This window comes from Peromyscus californicus, unplaced genomic scaffold, assembly GCF_007827085.1.
Source record: "Peromyscus californicus insignis strain IS unplaced genomic scaffold, ASM782708v3 Scaffold_13__1_contigs__length_99412109, whole genome shotgun sequence".
In the NCBI taxonomy this organism is placed as follows: Eukaryota; Metazoa; Chordata; class Mammalia; order Rodentia; family Cricetidae; genus Peromyscus; species Peromyscus californicus.
Window position 1 is genome coordinate 2,760,193 of NW_026294424.1, and position 17,431 is coordinate 2,777,623.

General features: G+C 49.8%; 1 protein-coding gene across 2 annotated transcripts in view; it reads right to left on the reverse strand.

Moving 5' to 3' along the window:
* The window catches only part of Afap1 (actin filament associated protein 1), a 117,011-nt gene that overhangs the window by 25,896 nt on the left and 73,684 nt on the right, over positions 1-17,431 (reverse strand). For both annotated transcript variants that reach the window (XM_052736101.1, XM_052736102.1), the window contains 4 exons: positions 16,981-17,082; positions 16,392-16,473; positions 10,668-10,817; positions 3,678-3,889 (listed from right to left, as the gene is read on the reverse strand). In XM_052736101.1, the coding sequence (XP_052592061.1) occupies positions 3,678-3,889; positions 10,668-10,817; positions 16,392-16,473; positions 16,981-17,082 (546 nt within the window). The remainder of the gene's footprint in view (positions 1-3,677; positions 3,890-10,667; positions 10,818-16,391; positions 16,474-16,980; positions 17,083-17,431) is intronic.

A 17,431-nucleotide genomic window follows, 5' to 3' on the forward strand; every position in this document is an offset into this window, starting at 1 on the left:
AGATGTGTGACAGGCAGGGAAAGAAAACATGGAGCCCCAAGTGTGGCCGAGAAAAGAGCCACATGCATGGCCTGAGTGAGAGGACTGGCCTTGTGCTCACACTAGGCCAGAGAGCTAGAGGTTATAGGAAAACTATGGAAGGAACTAAGAGTCTGAGCCACCAAGGTGCCTCCCCATTATCTGGGAGAGGGCACCCAAGTGGAAGACATAGAGATTCACAGGCATCTGAGGCACAACGCGTTGTCACAAACTCTGCTGAGGGTCTGGCCTCGGAAACATGAGGGTGCATTCCCCCACAGCTCCCAGATGTCCTGGCTACAGCTGGTGTGGTCTGAGAGGCTGAGCATGTTTCTCTTATCAAGATACTATTTAAAAGAACAAGAAGGCGACTTACCATGTCCACTGCATCTCTGCAGGAGGAACACTATTCTGTGGTTCTCACCGGCTCTGTATGTTTTTAAGACACCTGGAGGCACTAGACCTTATGACCTCTTTAATGTATTTCTCAGACTACCTTTAAAATTGTAAGTGCTTTAGAAACTCCATTACCTTTTAAGATGGTATTTGAAAATTTTAACTAATTTGATTTCAAGAAGTTGGAGAGAGTTTTGTATAAAAATATTGTTTTTATAAATAGAGAATGATCTCTAAGGTAAGCTGTTTGGGGAGGTTTAGGTGGTGCAGCCTGGATGGAGGAACTATGTTACTGGGGACAGGCTTAGAAAGAAAAAAGCCTCATAAACTTCCGGTTTGGTGAAGGATGTGAGCTCACAGTTTTCTGCTCCAATGGCGATGTCTGCTGCTTGCTGCCATCCCTCCCCCACATGATGGGCTCTTGCTGCTCTGGAACCCTAAATCCAAACATATTCTTTCTTCTCTCAGTTGCCTTGGTCATGGCATTTTATCATAGCAATAGAAAAGTAACTAATAGTGTCGAGATGAATCACGTCATTAGTGAGACATATGACAGCAAGCACCTCCCTAAAGGTCACATCATACAGTGACACCACTTCCATCTGGCTCCTGCTAAGGGTGCCAGGATAGCCCAGTGTCAGGAGGGGAAGGTACACTCCAAAGGAAGGATCTTCTATAGTCTATCAGGCCCATGCCCTGGGGAGTATCAGCAGCATGAACTGGATGGAGAGACTGGGAGATTTGGGGGATAAATAGCCACAAGGTTTTCAGATATACATCAGGCACTAGGACCATGCTGCCATAATTGGGAAATTCAGATTAAGACCTAGGCATCCCTTCTTGTCATCACTGTGGTTCTAGCAAAGCAGTGGCCCTTACTTTTGTTTTTATTTTTTCCAAACACACATTGAATTATTTAAGAGTAGAGGGGGGGATCCACAAAAGGGTGTGGAAATCTGTGTGTTGGGACATTAGGAAACACCACAGTGGGGAAGGACATGTGGCCCTTCTTTGCACTGGTTCTGTAATTCCCAAAAAAATGTGAGGAAGCACAGGCAACAGCCTTCAGCCTGTATTGCTGGCCCACTGCATGACCATCAGTAAGGTGTGTGTGTGTGTGTGTGTGTGTGTGTGTGTGTGTGTGTGTGTGTGTGTGACTCAACTGGCTTTTTTTGGTGTGGTTTTGGGGATGGAACCCAGGGCCTCAAACATGCTAGACAAGTGAGCTATATCCCTAGCCCTGTGTGTGAGCCTTAAGTCACCTCAGCCCCACAGCCCTGTGTGTGAGCACTAAGTCACCTCAGCCCCACAGCCCTGTGTGTGAGCACTAAGTCACCTCAGCCCCACAGCCCTGTGTGTGAGCACTAAGTCACCTCAGCCCCACAGCCCTGTGTGTGAGCCTTAAGTCACCTCAGCCCCACAGCCCTGTGTGTGAGCACTAAGTCACCTCAGCCCCACAGCCCTGTGTGTGAGCACTAAGTCACCTTAGCCCTGTAGAAACAGCTGCTGACTTGGGAAGATGCCAGTTAAACAAGTTCTTGCTGTTCTTCAGGAGAATAAATGCATTCTCCACCACGCTGGAGGAACTCGCACCTGCTAGGGCTGCAGGTATTCTGAAAGCTATGGAACTTTCTGCTCTTCATGGACTCAGCATTAAGGACACTCACAGAGGTAGATCCCACCCACCCCACCCAGAGCTCCTCTTCTTGTCCGGACACCCAGTCCAGTTCTCATCCTCCTGTGCCAGCCCCTGCATCTTCTTCCCTGGGGCCTCTGGCATCTGCTGCTGAAGCTTCCCGAGACCTGCATCTGCTCTGAGGACAGCTCCCTCCAAGGTCTCAGCTGTCATTACTCAAAGGCCTCAGACCACACAGAGGTTTGCAAAGGACTCTGACTCTAGCCTATTGCTGGTTTTCACAGGCAGGTAAGAGGCCAAGAGGAAAACCAGACTTGGCTGTTGTCAGCAGGGGTAGACACAGCATCCCAGACCTGGACTACTGCAGGCCTTCTGGGACAAGGGTTGCTGCACAGCAGCCACCAGGGGGCGCAGTCATCATCTTGGTTCCTGAGACTACAGGGACTAGTGAGCTCTGTAGGGAGAACGCAGGCCCTGGTCTAACAAAAACTAAACCAAACGAGAAAACCTACTGTGAAAGCAATTGTGGAAATAAGCACCCACATTTTGAAACTCCAGATCTCATTGACTGCTTGACTTGACACCTTGACCCTGGTCAGAGCCCCACACCACAGCCATTTAAGATTTGGCTCTGCATCTGGTGGACAGCTTGCATGTCAGCCCACTGTCCAACACAGCATCACTTCTGCTGCCCTCGCGGCATGAACACACTGACATGTGCCCTGGAAAACCAACAGTCTTGACATCTGCAGATAGATGGTGTGTGTGTGTGTGTGTGTGTGTGTGTGTGTGTGTGTGTGTGTGTGTCATACTCATAATAAAGATACTCATAATAAGAGAAGGAAATAGGAAAAATAAGTCTGGATTAATGGCAGGTAGAAAATAACAAGATGGAGGATTGGTGAATTAGTCCTTCAAAGGCAGCCAAGCAGCAAGGTGGTGGTGGTACACGCCTTTAATCCCAACACTCGGGAGGCAGAGGCAGGCAGATCTTTGAGTTTGAGGCCAGCCTGGGCTACAGAGCAAATTCCAGGACAGCCAAGGCTACAGGGCTACACAGAGAAACCCTGCCTTGAAAAAGAAGAAAGGAGGAGGAGGAGGAAGAGGAGGAGGAGGAGGAGGAGGAGGAGCAACAGCAGCAGCAGCCACTGGGAAGCTGAAGGTACTCCTGCTCCTGTGTAGTGCAGCTCACTGACCCTGCCGCAGGGTACCAGGGACCCCAAAATGCCTTTTCAACTAGAAAACAGGTAGAGAGCTTTCCGAAAGACAAGTGACGGAAATAGTCCCCATGTGCCCCAGTAGCCTATGCTTAGAAGAAATATTTTATTTAATGGAGACTTTTCAACAAGTTATTACTTTGAGAAAGTGACCCATTATTTGGAGCTGGGCATTTAACTCTGGCAAGCAAAGTTGTCATGCACAGTACCCTAGGCAGCCTGTGCAGTCCCTGACTCTCCAAAAGAGATACCCAGAAGATAGCTCAAAACAGGATGGGCCAAGGGAGGGAAGGGGCTGGATCAAAGTCCGATTCTGCAGGGAGCTAGGGTCTTCTGCAAAGGACCTAATCATGGTGTTGTTGACAGCATGTGCACACCTCTCTGGACAGGGGCCCCAGGGAATCCCATACCTCTAGCACGGCCACCTCCTGTCCATTGCGAAGCAGCCGGAAGGTCAGTGGGTGCTTAGAATCCAAGCCCGGAATCACCTCGCAGCCACGGAGAGGGATGGAGACGATGTGGGTCTTCAGGTCAGCCCTGTCCTTGTGGAAAATGAGCTTGCTGTCCTTCACTCTGCACCAGCGCTCCCGCCAGCGGCTGTTGGAGAGCACATTTAGGTACCCTGTAAGGAGAGGACACCACAGCTCAGCCTCCTGAGCAAGCCAAGGTACAAGTGAGATCTACCCAGGTCCCTTGTCTGTGGTCTCTTACAGGGAAGTGCCATGCATGAAACACATGCTCACACCCCGGGTTTGAAATGTTAACAAAGAAAGAAGAGCCATTATTACAAGGCTAGCTCTCCACAGGACCTAGAGGCTTTTCACTGGTGCAGAAGCCATTTTATGGTGTAAGAACCAGTTTCAGCTGCTTGCTGCTTACATGGAAACCTGGAACCCACCCTGAGACAGTGACAGTGGATGTGGAATGTGTAGAAGGCAGTGGGGACTGACAGCTGCCTGCATGTAACAGAAGAGAAATCGCATGAAAAAAGATCTAACTGCAAACACTGTGAGCAGGGCATGGAAGACAGAGAAAGAAAAGTGTCTGAAGATGAAAATCCTCCAGGAAGTGGGAGGCTTGGGGAGTGGTGAGCTCTCCAGCGCTGGATGTGTTCCAGCAAGTGACAGAACGTGGCTGGTATGAGCTCCCCACCCACAGGCCCGAGGCCTCCTCCTGGTCTCTATGCTCCATCCCCACATGTGGAGGCGAGGGCTTCATCTCATGGGGAGACTAACGCAGATGAAACCTGACTGCCTGAGTCTGGGTCTGTGTGATGGTGTTCGTGGTGTATCTGTCATGATACTGTATCTTCAGCGCATCACACAGAGGTGGGATGTCACACGTGACAAAATTACAGGGAGAATTATCCCCTAACAGAGAAAAACCCTCAAACACATGGAAATGACAGTTTGGGACTATCATAAACACAAAGCACACTTTCTAGAAATACTGAGGCATGAGTTAGAGGGTCCATGGTGACTGTGGCAGCTGTGGCCGTTGTGGCTGCTATGGCCTCCAACTGTTCCGCACTGCAGATCCCACCACTCAGAGATTAGAAGAGGATTAGACAGTGGGAAAGGGTAGCAGCGGTGAGGGAAGGCGGTGAAGAATGCTGGGTGTCACTCAGCCTCTTTCAGTCCTTGTACATGTATGCTCACATACTCAGGGCCCGGGCAGAGTTTTGTACATCTCTGATGAATATTTTCAAGATATTACTCCATGAATACTCACATTTGCAAAGTGTAGGTCCTCACCTAGGTGTGGATCGCCTGTACCCACACACTCTAAAGTGTACCCTCTTGATGAACAAAAATTGCCATTTGCCATGACAGTCAAGAAATCTGTGAGGTCACAGACACAGGGACAGAAGCCTGTGGGCTCTGGAACAGGGGACTTGCTGCTCTCTTGTGTTCAGGCAGCTTTTAAACTTGGTCTCCAAGGGCCACCTGGGAAGGAGGAGGCACCCTCAGGTGCGGGGAGCCCTACCAGAGGCCACAGTCAGACCCGATGCCTATATGAAAGCAGAGGAGATGGATAAGGAAGGTTATTCCCAGTATGGCTGCAGGCCTCACCTGATCTTCAGTCTGTAGACCACCGTAGTTACATAATACTGCTCTTTTAAAGGCTTTTCATATGTAGATAGAACCATTCTGGCTTGATATTATTTTAAAAGGAAAGGCCCGCTTTAGAATGCAGTCAGAGGAACATCTTAGTGGATCCGTCGCTCTCTGTGTTGTGAACACCACCTACAGGCCTCAGTCATGCTGAAAGCCACATGGTGGACTTCTGAGTAGATGTCACCTGTGTCAACAGAGCCGAAGTGTTTTCGGAGCACAAGTCCACAAACAGGATGCCGGGAAGCCCTCGAGTAACTTGATATACTCCATAGGCAAGGCTCACACACACAGCGACTGTTTAACCACTGTTAAAGAGCCACCCTCCCTGGGAGTGACAGCACATGCCTGTGATCCCAGCATGCAGCAGTGAGGGGCAGGGAGGATCAAGAGTTCAAGGCCAGCCTGGACTATATAATAAGACCCTGTCTCAACAATAAAAACTGACCAGTGTGGGAATACATGAATATATTTTCAGCACTCAGGAGGTAGATGAGTTCAAGATCAACCTGGATGGTATGGGAGACCCTATTTAAAAAAAAAAAAAGCACTGAACTCTATGGCATCATGGGAGTCATGGAGCTGCCAGGTAGGAAAAGGATATGTCATGAAGGTCTGCAGAACCAGCAGCTGAGCTGCCTTTAGCTGGGCCTAGGCAATGAGTAGAAGATATAGAGGCACAGGACCCTCAGTGACCACACTGTAGAGAGCCTCAGACATCAGGCCAGGCAGATGGCATCAGACACTGGGCCAGTCAGATAGCCTTAGACACTAGCCTGGGCAGATGGCATCAGACACCAGCCAGGGTAGATATCCTCAGACACCAGGACAGGCAGATAGCCTCAGACACCAGGACAGGCAGATAGCCTCCAACACTAAAGCAGGCAGGTAGCCTCAGCCAGCAGACTGGGCAGAAGGTACTAGGGCATTGTGTCAGCAGTGAGACTAGTGAGAGACCAATGCACACCTGGAGAACTTAGCAGCAATGCCCCTGAACTGCCCATGACTCTGAGTGAGGGCTCACAGGCAGCTGCTTCCCCACGTGCACACAGCTGTCTCTGGACACCGCCCACCATCTGAACAGACAGCAGCACTGGCTCTACCGTGCCCTCTCTCCAGACAGAATCTGGCCACAGTCACCAGATGCCGTAGCTTGCCCAACATTTTAGCCACGGAGGAATGATTGCATGAGACAGGTCCTCCCTTAATTTAGACCATGACTTCATGGGACATTACCATATTTAATACATTCTTGGGATTTAAGTTTCAGAGAGAGAGAGAAAGTAAGTCTCCCTGGATAACAGGCCTGGCTTACATAAACCTGGCTCTTAGACGTGTCCATGGTTCTGTTTGTCAACTGGCCTTGGTGGTACCCCACTTTCTCAAAAAGGGGGTTCCCAACTTTTTGTTTTCTTGGGGGAGGGAACACAGAGATGAGCGAGGCCAGGCAGAGAATGGCAGAGCTCCTCAGACAGGGATCTGGAGTCAAAGGGTAGGTCCCACTCTTGGTACCAACACCCCCTGCCTTGCTGAGGGGATCAGCCAGATCTGCAAGCTGAAGCAGACATCTGCCACCAGAGGGTGCCAGAGTGCAGCCAGGAACTAAAGGCCTGGACTCTGGACAGGCACCGAGGCTGGGGGCTTCGGGGAACTGTATCCCAAGCTTTACATAAACACTTACACAAGGGTTTTGTTGTTTTGATTTTATTAGGGTTTTTTGTGTGTATTTTGTGGGGTTTTTTGGTTTGTTTTTTTTTTGGTTTTTGAAAACAGGATTTCTCTTTGTAGCCCTGGCTGTTCTAGAACTCGCTCTGTAGACCAGGCTGGTCTCGAACTCATTGAGATTCACCTACCTCTGCCATCTGAGTGCTGAGATTAAAGGCGTGTACCACCAATGCCCAGCTTGATTGGTTTTTGTTTGGTTTTTTTTTGTTTTGTTTTAAATCTCATTCATATTATAGTAAGGTGCTAACATATCTTAAAAACTGGGTAATTTCAGTTTAATATTTTGAGATTCTTTCCACTCCAAATTCTACAGAAAGAAAGGCAAGAATAAACAAGGCTTCATTAGAATTACAAAGCTAACTTTACAGGCCTGAGATTCTACACTCTTTTCTCCTGACCCTGGGCAGGGCTGGTATGTGGATGTGTCATGTTGACTTTAAGGCATGGCAGGTGAAGAATGGACAGTGAAGTAACGTAGGCACTCAGTGCTTGCACAGCTCATCTTCCACTCCCACAGAAACCAAGGACCTGCCAGAGCCCATGTCCCAGACAAGCAACCTGAACCGACTACCATGTGCTGGGCCCCATGCTGGGTGATGGGGACCCAGCAGAGCAGTGTCATACTCTAGTAATGCAATGGGAGGCTTGGACAAGACTGAGATCCCAGGTGTGTAGCAAGTGAAGGTCTCTAAGTTTGTGCCCAGGATGGTGTGACTAGTGTAAGGTGCCTGTGGTAGGCGGTGGTGGTGGGGAGTTGACAGAAAGGAGAACTGGAAGGAGGGCGTACTTCCATAAAGTAATAAGAACCCCAGGACTACATCAGCCCACGGAAGGCCTGATAACAACCACCTTGGGTGTGGAGTCTTGGTGTATCTCTGGGGTACATTACCTGGAGGGCTATGGGAAAAGCTGCCCAAACCAACACTAATGCATTCCTCAAAGACCTCTCAGGAGGACAGAGACAGAACCTAGGGCAGCCTAGCTGCATCTGCAGGTCTGCTCCTCAGCTCCTGAAAGCCCTGAAAGGGCATCCGGGAAGCCACAGCACCCCATCCACCATAACCAGACTGCAGTGCTCAGACAAGCACCAAGCTCAGCTCAGTAACTCCAGGGAGTCTCTTCTGACTGCTCAGCTGCTCTGCCCTTCTGGCCCATCAGCTTAGTGCTGTCTCCCAGCAGCTGCAGGGGCTCAGCTTGGCAGGGTCGGTCCCCCGGGCCTGAGTCCAGCTCCTTTCCTCTGTCCAGAGCCCTGCAGCTGCACTGAAGGGCTGAAAATGGCCATTGTTCCCTGTTCCCCTAGAGACACTTCCCCTTACTCCTGGTCTGGCAAAGAGCTGCTTGGCCGTTTTAGATTTGTGTGGCAGAGGCCAGAGCTGTGTGTGGCAGATGCCTCGGGCCCCTGCTCTCGGGATCACCCACACTCTCAAGAAAGTGACCAGCATAGGGATGAGCCACTGTGTGAGAGTGCCGGTGCCAGCAGGGCAGCTTATGGGGAGGCCTGCAAGGCTGTGCTCTTCTGATAAGGACATACAGGCGAGGACAGGAGTTACAGGGAGTCAGGAAATGTTTGTAGGGGTGGGGGTCACCCATTCTGCCTTCACGGAGCTCCGAGACTCGGAGAAGGTCACACCCCTGCCTGAGCATCAGTGTTCTCTTTGGCCAGAGGAGGCTCCAGACTCCACCTTCACTTGCCCGCCTTGTTAATGCGCAACCATTCCTCCTAAAAGCATTTTTTTTCTACCTCTAGTCAGGCCTTTAATCCAGCACTCAGGAGACAGAGGCAGTCAGATCTCTATGAGTTCAAGGCCAGCCTGGTTTACATAGTGAGACCATGTCTCAAAAAAATTAATTTCTATTTCCTCCACTGACCTAGAACTGTTGGAAAAAAAAAAAAAAACAGAAGCAAAACTCGCTATAACTCCCGACTTCAGTCATCACAAGGGCTGATGGCCAAAGCAGGGAGAAGGGCTACGTCCCTAAGAGCTCCAGGAAGATGGAGGTTGGCCAGGAGCAGTGTGGCAGGGTCCCCAGACCCTCCCCACTGTTGCGGTTCTGTTCCGTTGGCTTTACTGCAGCCAAATTCTCTCCTCACGGAAGGGACTGTGATGTGGAAGCCACCATCACCAGCTGCCCTGATTCTGTCCTTCTGTCCTCAACAGCCACTTGATGAGAGGGGGAGTCTGGGCTGCACCAGGCTCCTGGTACCTACAGAGGCCATGATTCTTTCCTGAATCAGCCCCCAAGGAGGGTGCTCAGTGGGGGCAGAGGGGACTGTACACAGAGTGACTTGGAATGAGGGAACTGTGTGTTCACACCGATGGGAAGTGGAGTCTGCAACAGAGATCCACAAGGACATTTACAGCCCTCTCTTGTTTTCATTTCTGTTTTTCCGATAGAGAGTCTCACTGCACAGTCCTGCCTGGTTAGTACTCACTCCACAGCCCTGCCTGGTTAGTACTCACTCCACAGCCCTGCCTGGTTAGTACTCACTCCACAGCCCTGCCTGGTTAGTACTCACTACACAGCCCTTCCTGGTTAGTACTCACTACATAGCCCAGGCTAGCCTTATTGGCAGCAACCCTCTAGCTTCTGCCTCCTTGGTACTAGGATTATAGGAATGTACTTCCATGCCAGACTCCATTCTTGATTTTTTTTTTTTTTTTTTTTTTTGGTTTTTCGAGACAGGGTTTCTCTGTGTAGCTTTGCGCCTTTCCTGGAACTCGCTTTGGAGACCAGGCTGGCCTCGAACTCACAGAGATCCGCCTGCCTCTGCCTCCCGAGTGCTGGGATTAAAGGCGTGCGCCACCACTGCCCGGCGATTTTTTTTTTTTTTTTTTAAAGAAAGGAAAGGGCCTGGTGGTAGAACACCAGCCTAGAACATCTCTAGTACTGTAAAACAAAACAAAATCAAAAGACAAACAGCTCTCCACTTATGAAGTTTTCCTCCTCGAAAGAACTCCGTATGGTAACGGGGCTATTACAGTATGACGTCACTTCCACTCTCATGGAGGCTGTCCCCAGCGTCCTGGCCACAGCCTAACTTAGGTGCTATAACAGCACCCTCCACCTCTTTGCTTTCCCACGGTGGTCACCGCTGGCTGTTACACATGCATTTCTCTGGTTTGTTTCCATTTGGTTCCTTTCTTTATCCCCTAGCCCAGAGGCCATGGTGTGCTGGGCTGGCTTGGTTGCTGCTATAGACCACATGCTTTACCTAATCCCTGACAAAGCAGCCCCCCCCCCAAAAAAAAAGGACAGAAGACAAACTGTAGGATGGACAGTTGTCTCTGGATCTAGAAGTCTGATGCAAAGGAGACTTGGTGCCAGAGCTTCGGCTTGGCTTGTACCTGTGTCTGGAAACGCTGGAGTGGAACTGGGGAGGTGTCATCATGCAACAGAGAACATTGTTTTTTAACCTTGAAAGAACCGAGAAGAGCATTGCATACCCCTGAAGATTCTTCCACTACTAAAACCTGAGAGTGCTTTCCACAGTTCAGACGGCCCCAGAGCACACCCAGGGACAGTCTGTTGCTCTGCTGCTGGCACGTGACAGGGTCTTACCACAGGTAGGCACGTCTTCCTCCGCTGATGATGTCTGTTCATCTGTGGATGGCTTCTTCTTCCCCAGACCAATGATCTTGGTGATTTTCTTCCCGGTGACCTTGGACACAGTTCCCTTGCCATCTGACTTGGGGGGTTTCTTCCTCTTCACTGTCAACACAAAAGTGTGTCTTACCCATTCATGTCGAGTGGGAAAATCACAGCATTCATCACCAGGCCGTTCTTCCCCCGCAAACTGTTACTCATCATGCACATGAACATCTGTGATGAACCAGCTGTGGGTCCAGATGTTGGGGGTCACAAAAGGGTATGGCTGCACCCAGAAAGCCTATACTCCAGGGAGGACCAGCTATGGCATGTACACATGTGCATACAGACACATGTGCATTATCAGACACACATGATGCGCTGAAGGCAACAAAGGATGGCAAATAAAGGCAAGAACCATGTGGAGATGGGAATGACTGGGAGAGTAGCTGAGTGGTCAGACATCAGGAATGAATTCTGTCTGTCCCAGAGGCAGCAACGCCCAGGTAGGAAGATAGGTTGACACATACCATCAGTGTGGGGAAGATGGAGGTGCCCAAGAAAACAAGGGAAGCTGGTGCCGTTGTAGCAGCAGGCCGGCTGACAAGGGGCAGGTCTTCAAGGAGGGAAGGGAAGTGGGTCCTCATTAGGGGTCTCTGTCCATTTTGGACACTACTCTAAACTTCCCTGTCCAGAGCTCTCAGATCAGAGGCCTACCTTTCAGACTATCATCTTTCATTTGGCCAGGACAGTGATGGCTAGAAACTGTCAATATATAAATCTAGAAACATTTTGCCTAAAAAGAATTTTTGGCTCCCCCAGCAAGACCAGAAGACCTGGAAATCATCTTGATGCAGAGTCCATGCAGGCGATAACAGCTCCAAGTGCTGCCATAGGACAGTTCACATCCCTCACACTATGCCACGGGGGGAGGTTGACTGCCAACTGGTGTCCTGCATCTGCTCCTACTCAGCCATGTGTACCCCACCTCTCCTACCCTCAGACTTCATCCATGAACCCAGGGACGAGGCTCAGAGAAGTGAGGATGGATGTGTAAGGACACACTTGAACCTGAGGGACCTGATCCTTACATGTCAGTCTCTTAAGGGTGCCATGTGCTAGAGCCAGGGTGCAAGGCCCTTCCCCAAGGGTCTCCGCCAGTGGGACACAGCCTCACTTGGGGTGCACTTCTGCATCAAGACCAATACAACATCACCTCGCTCCCTACATACTTCTAGTACAACCCTTCAACCGTTTGTGACAACCATTTAGGCAACACAAACCCTTTTGGAATGCAACAGGTAACCAGGCTCCATTCTCCCTTTTCAGAAACAACTAAACCCCAGCCCATCACATGAATTATTTCAGAGACGGAACATCCAGAGACACGTGACACACTATGGAATAATTCTCCTACCCCTCCTCTAAACACACATGCTCACTCACAAATGCCTTTTCAATCCTCTCTGGTGAAGAGGAGGAAACGCTCCCCATTTCTACTTCTACCTGTCCCCCACCCCAATAAGATCAGTGGGTGAATTCCTGCCTCCCCTCTGGTGTAAAAGCAAGTAGCAGTGTCTGAGGAAAGAGCTGCTATACTGTAGCTAAAGATGAAGCCATGAAGAATTTGAGGACAGACAACATTCTATACTGAATGTTCCTGCCTTAGCCCCACAATTCTGACCCCAAGAGTGACTGCATTTGGAGATGGGAGTCCTAATAAAGGTTACATGAGGCCATGTGGTGTGGATGATTGATCCAAAAAGTAGTGTCCTTTTATAGACTTCACAGAACACGTGAAGACACAAGCCGGGAATAAAGGCCCCCAGGGACCAGCCCTGGCCGTGGCCTTGGTCTGCAGCCTCTGCTGTTTGCACCCCAGCCTGTAGCATGTGTTTTTAGAACACAGACATTTTTGACTTATTTTAAATAAACTAGGTTAAGGCCTCCTGAGCTCTTGGGGGAAATACCCATGAGAATGTCTGTGCACCCCCTTCTCCATGCTCTTAGACACACACACATTTACTTACTGAGTACTGAGAACCTATCCAAAGCCTCGGTGGGAAGACCCAGCACTTCCTCCTCTACCAGACAGAAGCCCAGGGCAAGAGATCTGGGTCATTTCTCCTTCAGTCTAGCCAAGTCACAGGGGGTGGGAGTGACAGTGTTTGGCTCCATCAGTGGCTTGCCAGGAACCCAGAGATGAGCTTCATTGCCTCCTATTCCCAGGCTAGCTGGAAGTGAGGAGACTGGTTCCTGAGAGAGTAGGATTAAGAGTCTCAGTATAAGTGAGCCCAGCTCCTGCCAGCAGAGTACTTGCTGGACTCCAGACTCTAAGGCAGAGAATAATCACATCCTAGGTCATCCTTGGAAGAAAGGTCCCTATGTGGGAACATGACAGGAAAGCCATCAAGGACACTTTGAGGCTATTCAGTGGGAAAGGGGCAGGATTTAGCACATTACCAAATTCAAAAGTCGATAGAGAACTCTCAACTCAATGAGGTTACATGGCAGAATGGTGGAAGGATTCAAAGAGCACAGATGGCCAAGACCAATGTCCTCATGACAGAGACAGAAAGAGAACATTCGTATTTCAGTGTGTAAATGACAAAGCTAGGCAGGCCCACGTTCTCCTACAGCGATGGAAATGAAAGGATTTTCTGTAGTCTAGGGGTAGCAGGGGAGGGGGAGGTGACATCATCAGACCCTGGGTTCAACAGGTCCACCCACAGACACCCCATTGAGGACTCTGTCTGAAAGGCACAGAGCACTGGGTGTGGGCAGCACAGTTTCTACAGTCTAGGACGTCCATCGTCTTTCCCCACATCTGCTACAGGACAGTCACTGACGCCCCAGGGTTCATCCTGAAAGAAGAAACGGGCATCTCAGAGAGCTATAGCTTTGGTTGCGGCCTTCTCTGGTGAGACCATAGTGTGGAGGTGCTCAGGCTTCCTCTCTGTGACCACCACAAAATCCATCACAGAGGGGCCAAGCTAAGGAAAGCCCGGCCCCCATTTCTCCAATGCAGAGTAGAGAGCAGCAAGGACCAAGAAGAAGGGTAAGGGAGCTTAGGGCGCATCTGGACCGTGAAGTTCCTTTGTGATCTTCGACGAGCGACTATAACACACCAGGCACAGTGTCACACAAAAGGAACACGTGTGAGCCAGGTCACCTGCCCATTCCCAAACACATAAAGCTGTCTTTGTTCACAGAGAACAGGAGGGGCTGCAGAGACCACTTGGCAGTTAAGAGCATGTACTTCTCTTACAGAGGACCTGAGTCCAGATCTCAGCACTAATATCAGGTGCCTCGCCTCTAACCCCAGAGATCCAAAGCCATCTTCTGGCCTCCACGGGCACCTGCACACACATGTGCACATACTCTCATATAAATAACAAATAATTTTCTTTTTAAAGAGTGAAGAGGAGATTCCTGGGGACGTGAACATCAAACAGACACATTACTCCATAGACCCTAGTCACACAGGTTCCCAGAGGCTTGGGGACGTGAAGCAAGAAAACTGGGCTGTCGACCGAGCTGTTGTACCTCAGCAGTGAAACAGTAACCTGGTGTGTGGCACCTCTGAGGTCCCAGCTTGGGAGGCTAAGGCTGGAAGGCTGCTTGAGTCCATGAGGCTGAGATCAGCCTGTCCAAGGAGAGTATCTCACAACAAAAAGAACAAAAGCCCAAACTGAAAACAAAGACATGAGCCACACAGCGAAACAGGAGCTGCAGGGCATCCGGCCTCAGAGCAAAAGGTAAAGATAGCTTCCCAGGCTGAGCTCTTCATTACACAGAACATGGCTGGTAGGAGATTCCACTCAAGAGCAGTTCTGGGCAAAGGGCAAGACTAAAATTACATGTGGACCAGACTGCATTAGAAAACCACAATGAAGAAACAGACAGTGTGACCTTCCGGAGTGAACTGTCCCACTGTCTGGGCTTCAGAGTTCTCAGGGCTGGGACAGCTGCTGCTGCTGCAGGACATGACTCATTCCCAGGTAGGAATGCTCATCACATATGAGCCGCACAGATGAGGGTCCAGGCACCCTGAGCAAGGTCTAAGGTCCTTGTCGAGCTCTCTCCACATACCCTCAAGTCCTACGCCTCACTCCAGTGCATACTCAGAATAAAATGTTCAGCCACACAGATGGGGGACAATCTTTAGGAAACAGATATTTCATAAATGGCTTACAGGAAGAGTATGTGAAGAGCCTCCAAAAGCTCAAAAAGAAACAACCCCATAGGAATATGGGCAAAGGGTCTGTGGAGACATCCTTCTAGAGAGATATATAGGCAACAAGAATGTTAAACTGCTCACCACTGGGGAGGCTAGAGCTGCACACCACCACACCCCTATGCAATACCAGGTAAAGACTGCAGGCCAGACAGGGGCAGCAAGCCCACAAGAATGTATGGGCCTGCAACCCCACTTCTAGACAGGTCCTTGGGGACGCAAATTCCTACCGGAGAGTCAGAATGTCCCCATAGTCCCCACATGCCAGGCCTGTGTGGTGCCAGAATGTCCTCACAGTTTCCATATGTCCTATCTGGGATTCAGAATGTCCCCACAAGTCCCCACATGTTCTACCTGAAAGTTAGAATGTCTCTACAGTCCAGTGTGTCCCACCTGGGAGTCAGAATGTCCCTAGAGTCACTGTGTGTCCTGAGATCAGTCAGTGGATGATTAGCAGAATTCATCTCCACAGGGAAGGCTGTGCAGCAGCTCTCACACTGTGGATCAAGGTGCATTGAGATGTGGGGAAGGGGCCCCCAAGAGGTGGTACACCTTGCATCCCAAGTGAAGGCAGGAAACAGCAGCAGGTACCAGGGGTGGGGGGGGCAGAGGTGACAGAGAGGAGTGCAAAGGAACACTGGGGTGACAGAAATGCTCTCTTGATTGTGCTGATGGTTACTTGCTGGAGGTATATGTTAAAGCTCAAAGAAGGGTTAAGTCACAGCTGTCGTGTTTTACTGAATGTCATCTATATTGCTATAAAGTCAAGTTTAAAAACAAGAGGCACATCCCCCTGCACATCCAGGTTCACAGCAGTTCTGCTCTCAAGAGCCGAGGGTCAGAAGCACCACAAGTACCACTGGTAGACGAATGAATGGCAAGATGCAGTCCATATAACAGAATGTTATTCAGTCTTGAAAAGGAAGGAAAGGCTCACACACATTACGATATGGATGAACCTTGAAGACACTGTACTGGATGAAATAAGGCAGTTGTAAATGGGGAAGTACCACAGGATTTCACTTGAGTGAGGTCCCAGTGTGTGGAATCCACAGAGATGGAAAGTAGAATGGTGATTTGTGGGGCTGGGGAAGGGGTGAGGGACTTGGGCTTCATGGAAACAAGGTTTTGATTTGTGAAGACAGAAAGTTCCAGAGATGGACACAGGTGATGGCTACACAGCACTCTGTGTGTTTAATGTCCACAGGTCACTCTAAAATGGTGGGAAATTATAAATTCTGTGGTAGCTGTATTTTCCATGGTTTGACAATAATTGAGATGCAGGTTGGACAAGAGAGGAAGGTTCTGGGCCATTGCAAATCCAAAGGCCTTCCTGTGTTCCAGGGGAACAGAAGGGTGGTGATGCCTACATGGCTGAGGCACGGTGGCTTCCCACACAGTCTCACTGCAACCGGTTTTTTTGAGCTCAGATATTCTTGGCATGTGTGTTAGAATCTCACCTTGTTCTTTTCCATTACATGTGGTGACTCCATTTTCCACAGCACCTTCTCCATCGGAGCTGGGCCTCTCTGAAGACAATTTCTATAAGGACACAAGGATCACGTTATTCCCACAGTGGTCATGCAGACCTGGTGAGGTACGATGGAAAGTGAAGCATTATCTCTGAACACTTTGCAGACGGCACACCAGCACAGACCTACTGAGCGCTGCAAGTAGATACACTGCATTCGGACCTCATTTAAGAGCTATGAATGAACCAGGACATTCACTCCTTTAAGTCCACACCTTCATCCTTCATTGGTAATAAAACAAGCCACAGGGTCTGTGAGATGATTCCTTGGGGCTCAGTCCAAAGCAGGCACTGAAAATGGACAGGGGCAGAACTGCAGACGTGCCTACTGAAGGGCTGCAGTTCTCGCAGAGTGTTATTGAAACTAGTAATTACAAATGAAAGGACGGAGGTCTAAGGGGACAGACATGAGGGATACCCTGGCTAACCAATACGCTGCACACATGTACAATTCATCTGCACAGAAAATAAAAACCATCAGCAAAACAAAAGGCTTCATGAGAGCTGACATCTCTCACCTTCTCCAGTTCTGCCTTGTTCACGGGGGCACTGGCGCTGGGTGGTGGGGAACACTCTGGGTCCACAGGGCCGCTGCAGCCACTGTAGGCCTCTTTGATCACCTGTGGGAGTGAGACACAGTCTGAGCCTGCCCAGAGGCAACGGTACCCAAGTGATGCGTTGAGTCCTGTGTGGGCAGGCAGGGGAACCCGAGGGGTCAACAGCACCTGGTGTTTGAACTCACATGGACTTGACTTTGTTCACCCATCTGCTCTCCAAATCACCTGTCCAGTCCTGGAACTACACTGGGAAATGGCAGGAAAATATACTCCAGGTCCTCTCTGGAAGTTCTCTCCCACAGCACTGGGATGTCATCATAAGCAATGAGGGTCATCCAAAAAGTGAGGGACTGGAAAGGTTCTCAGCATTTAAGAGCATGTACTGCTCCTGTATCTGTCAGGTAGCTCACAA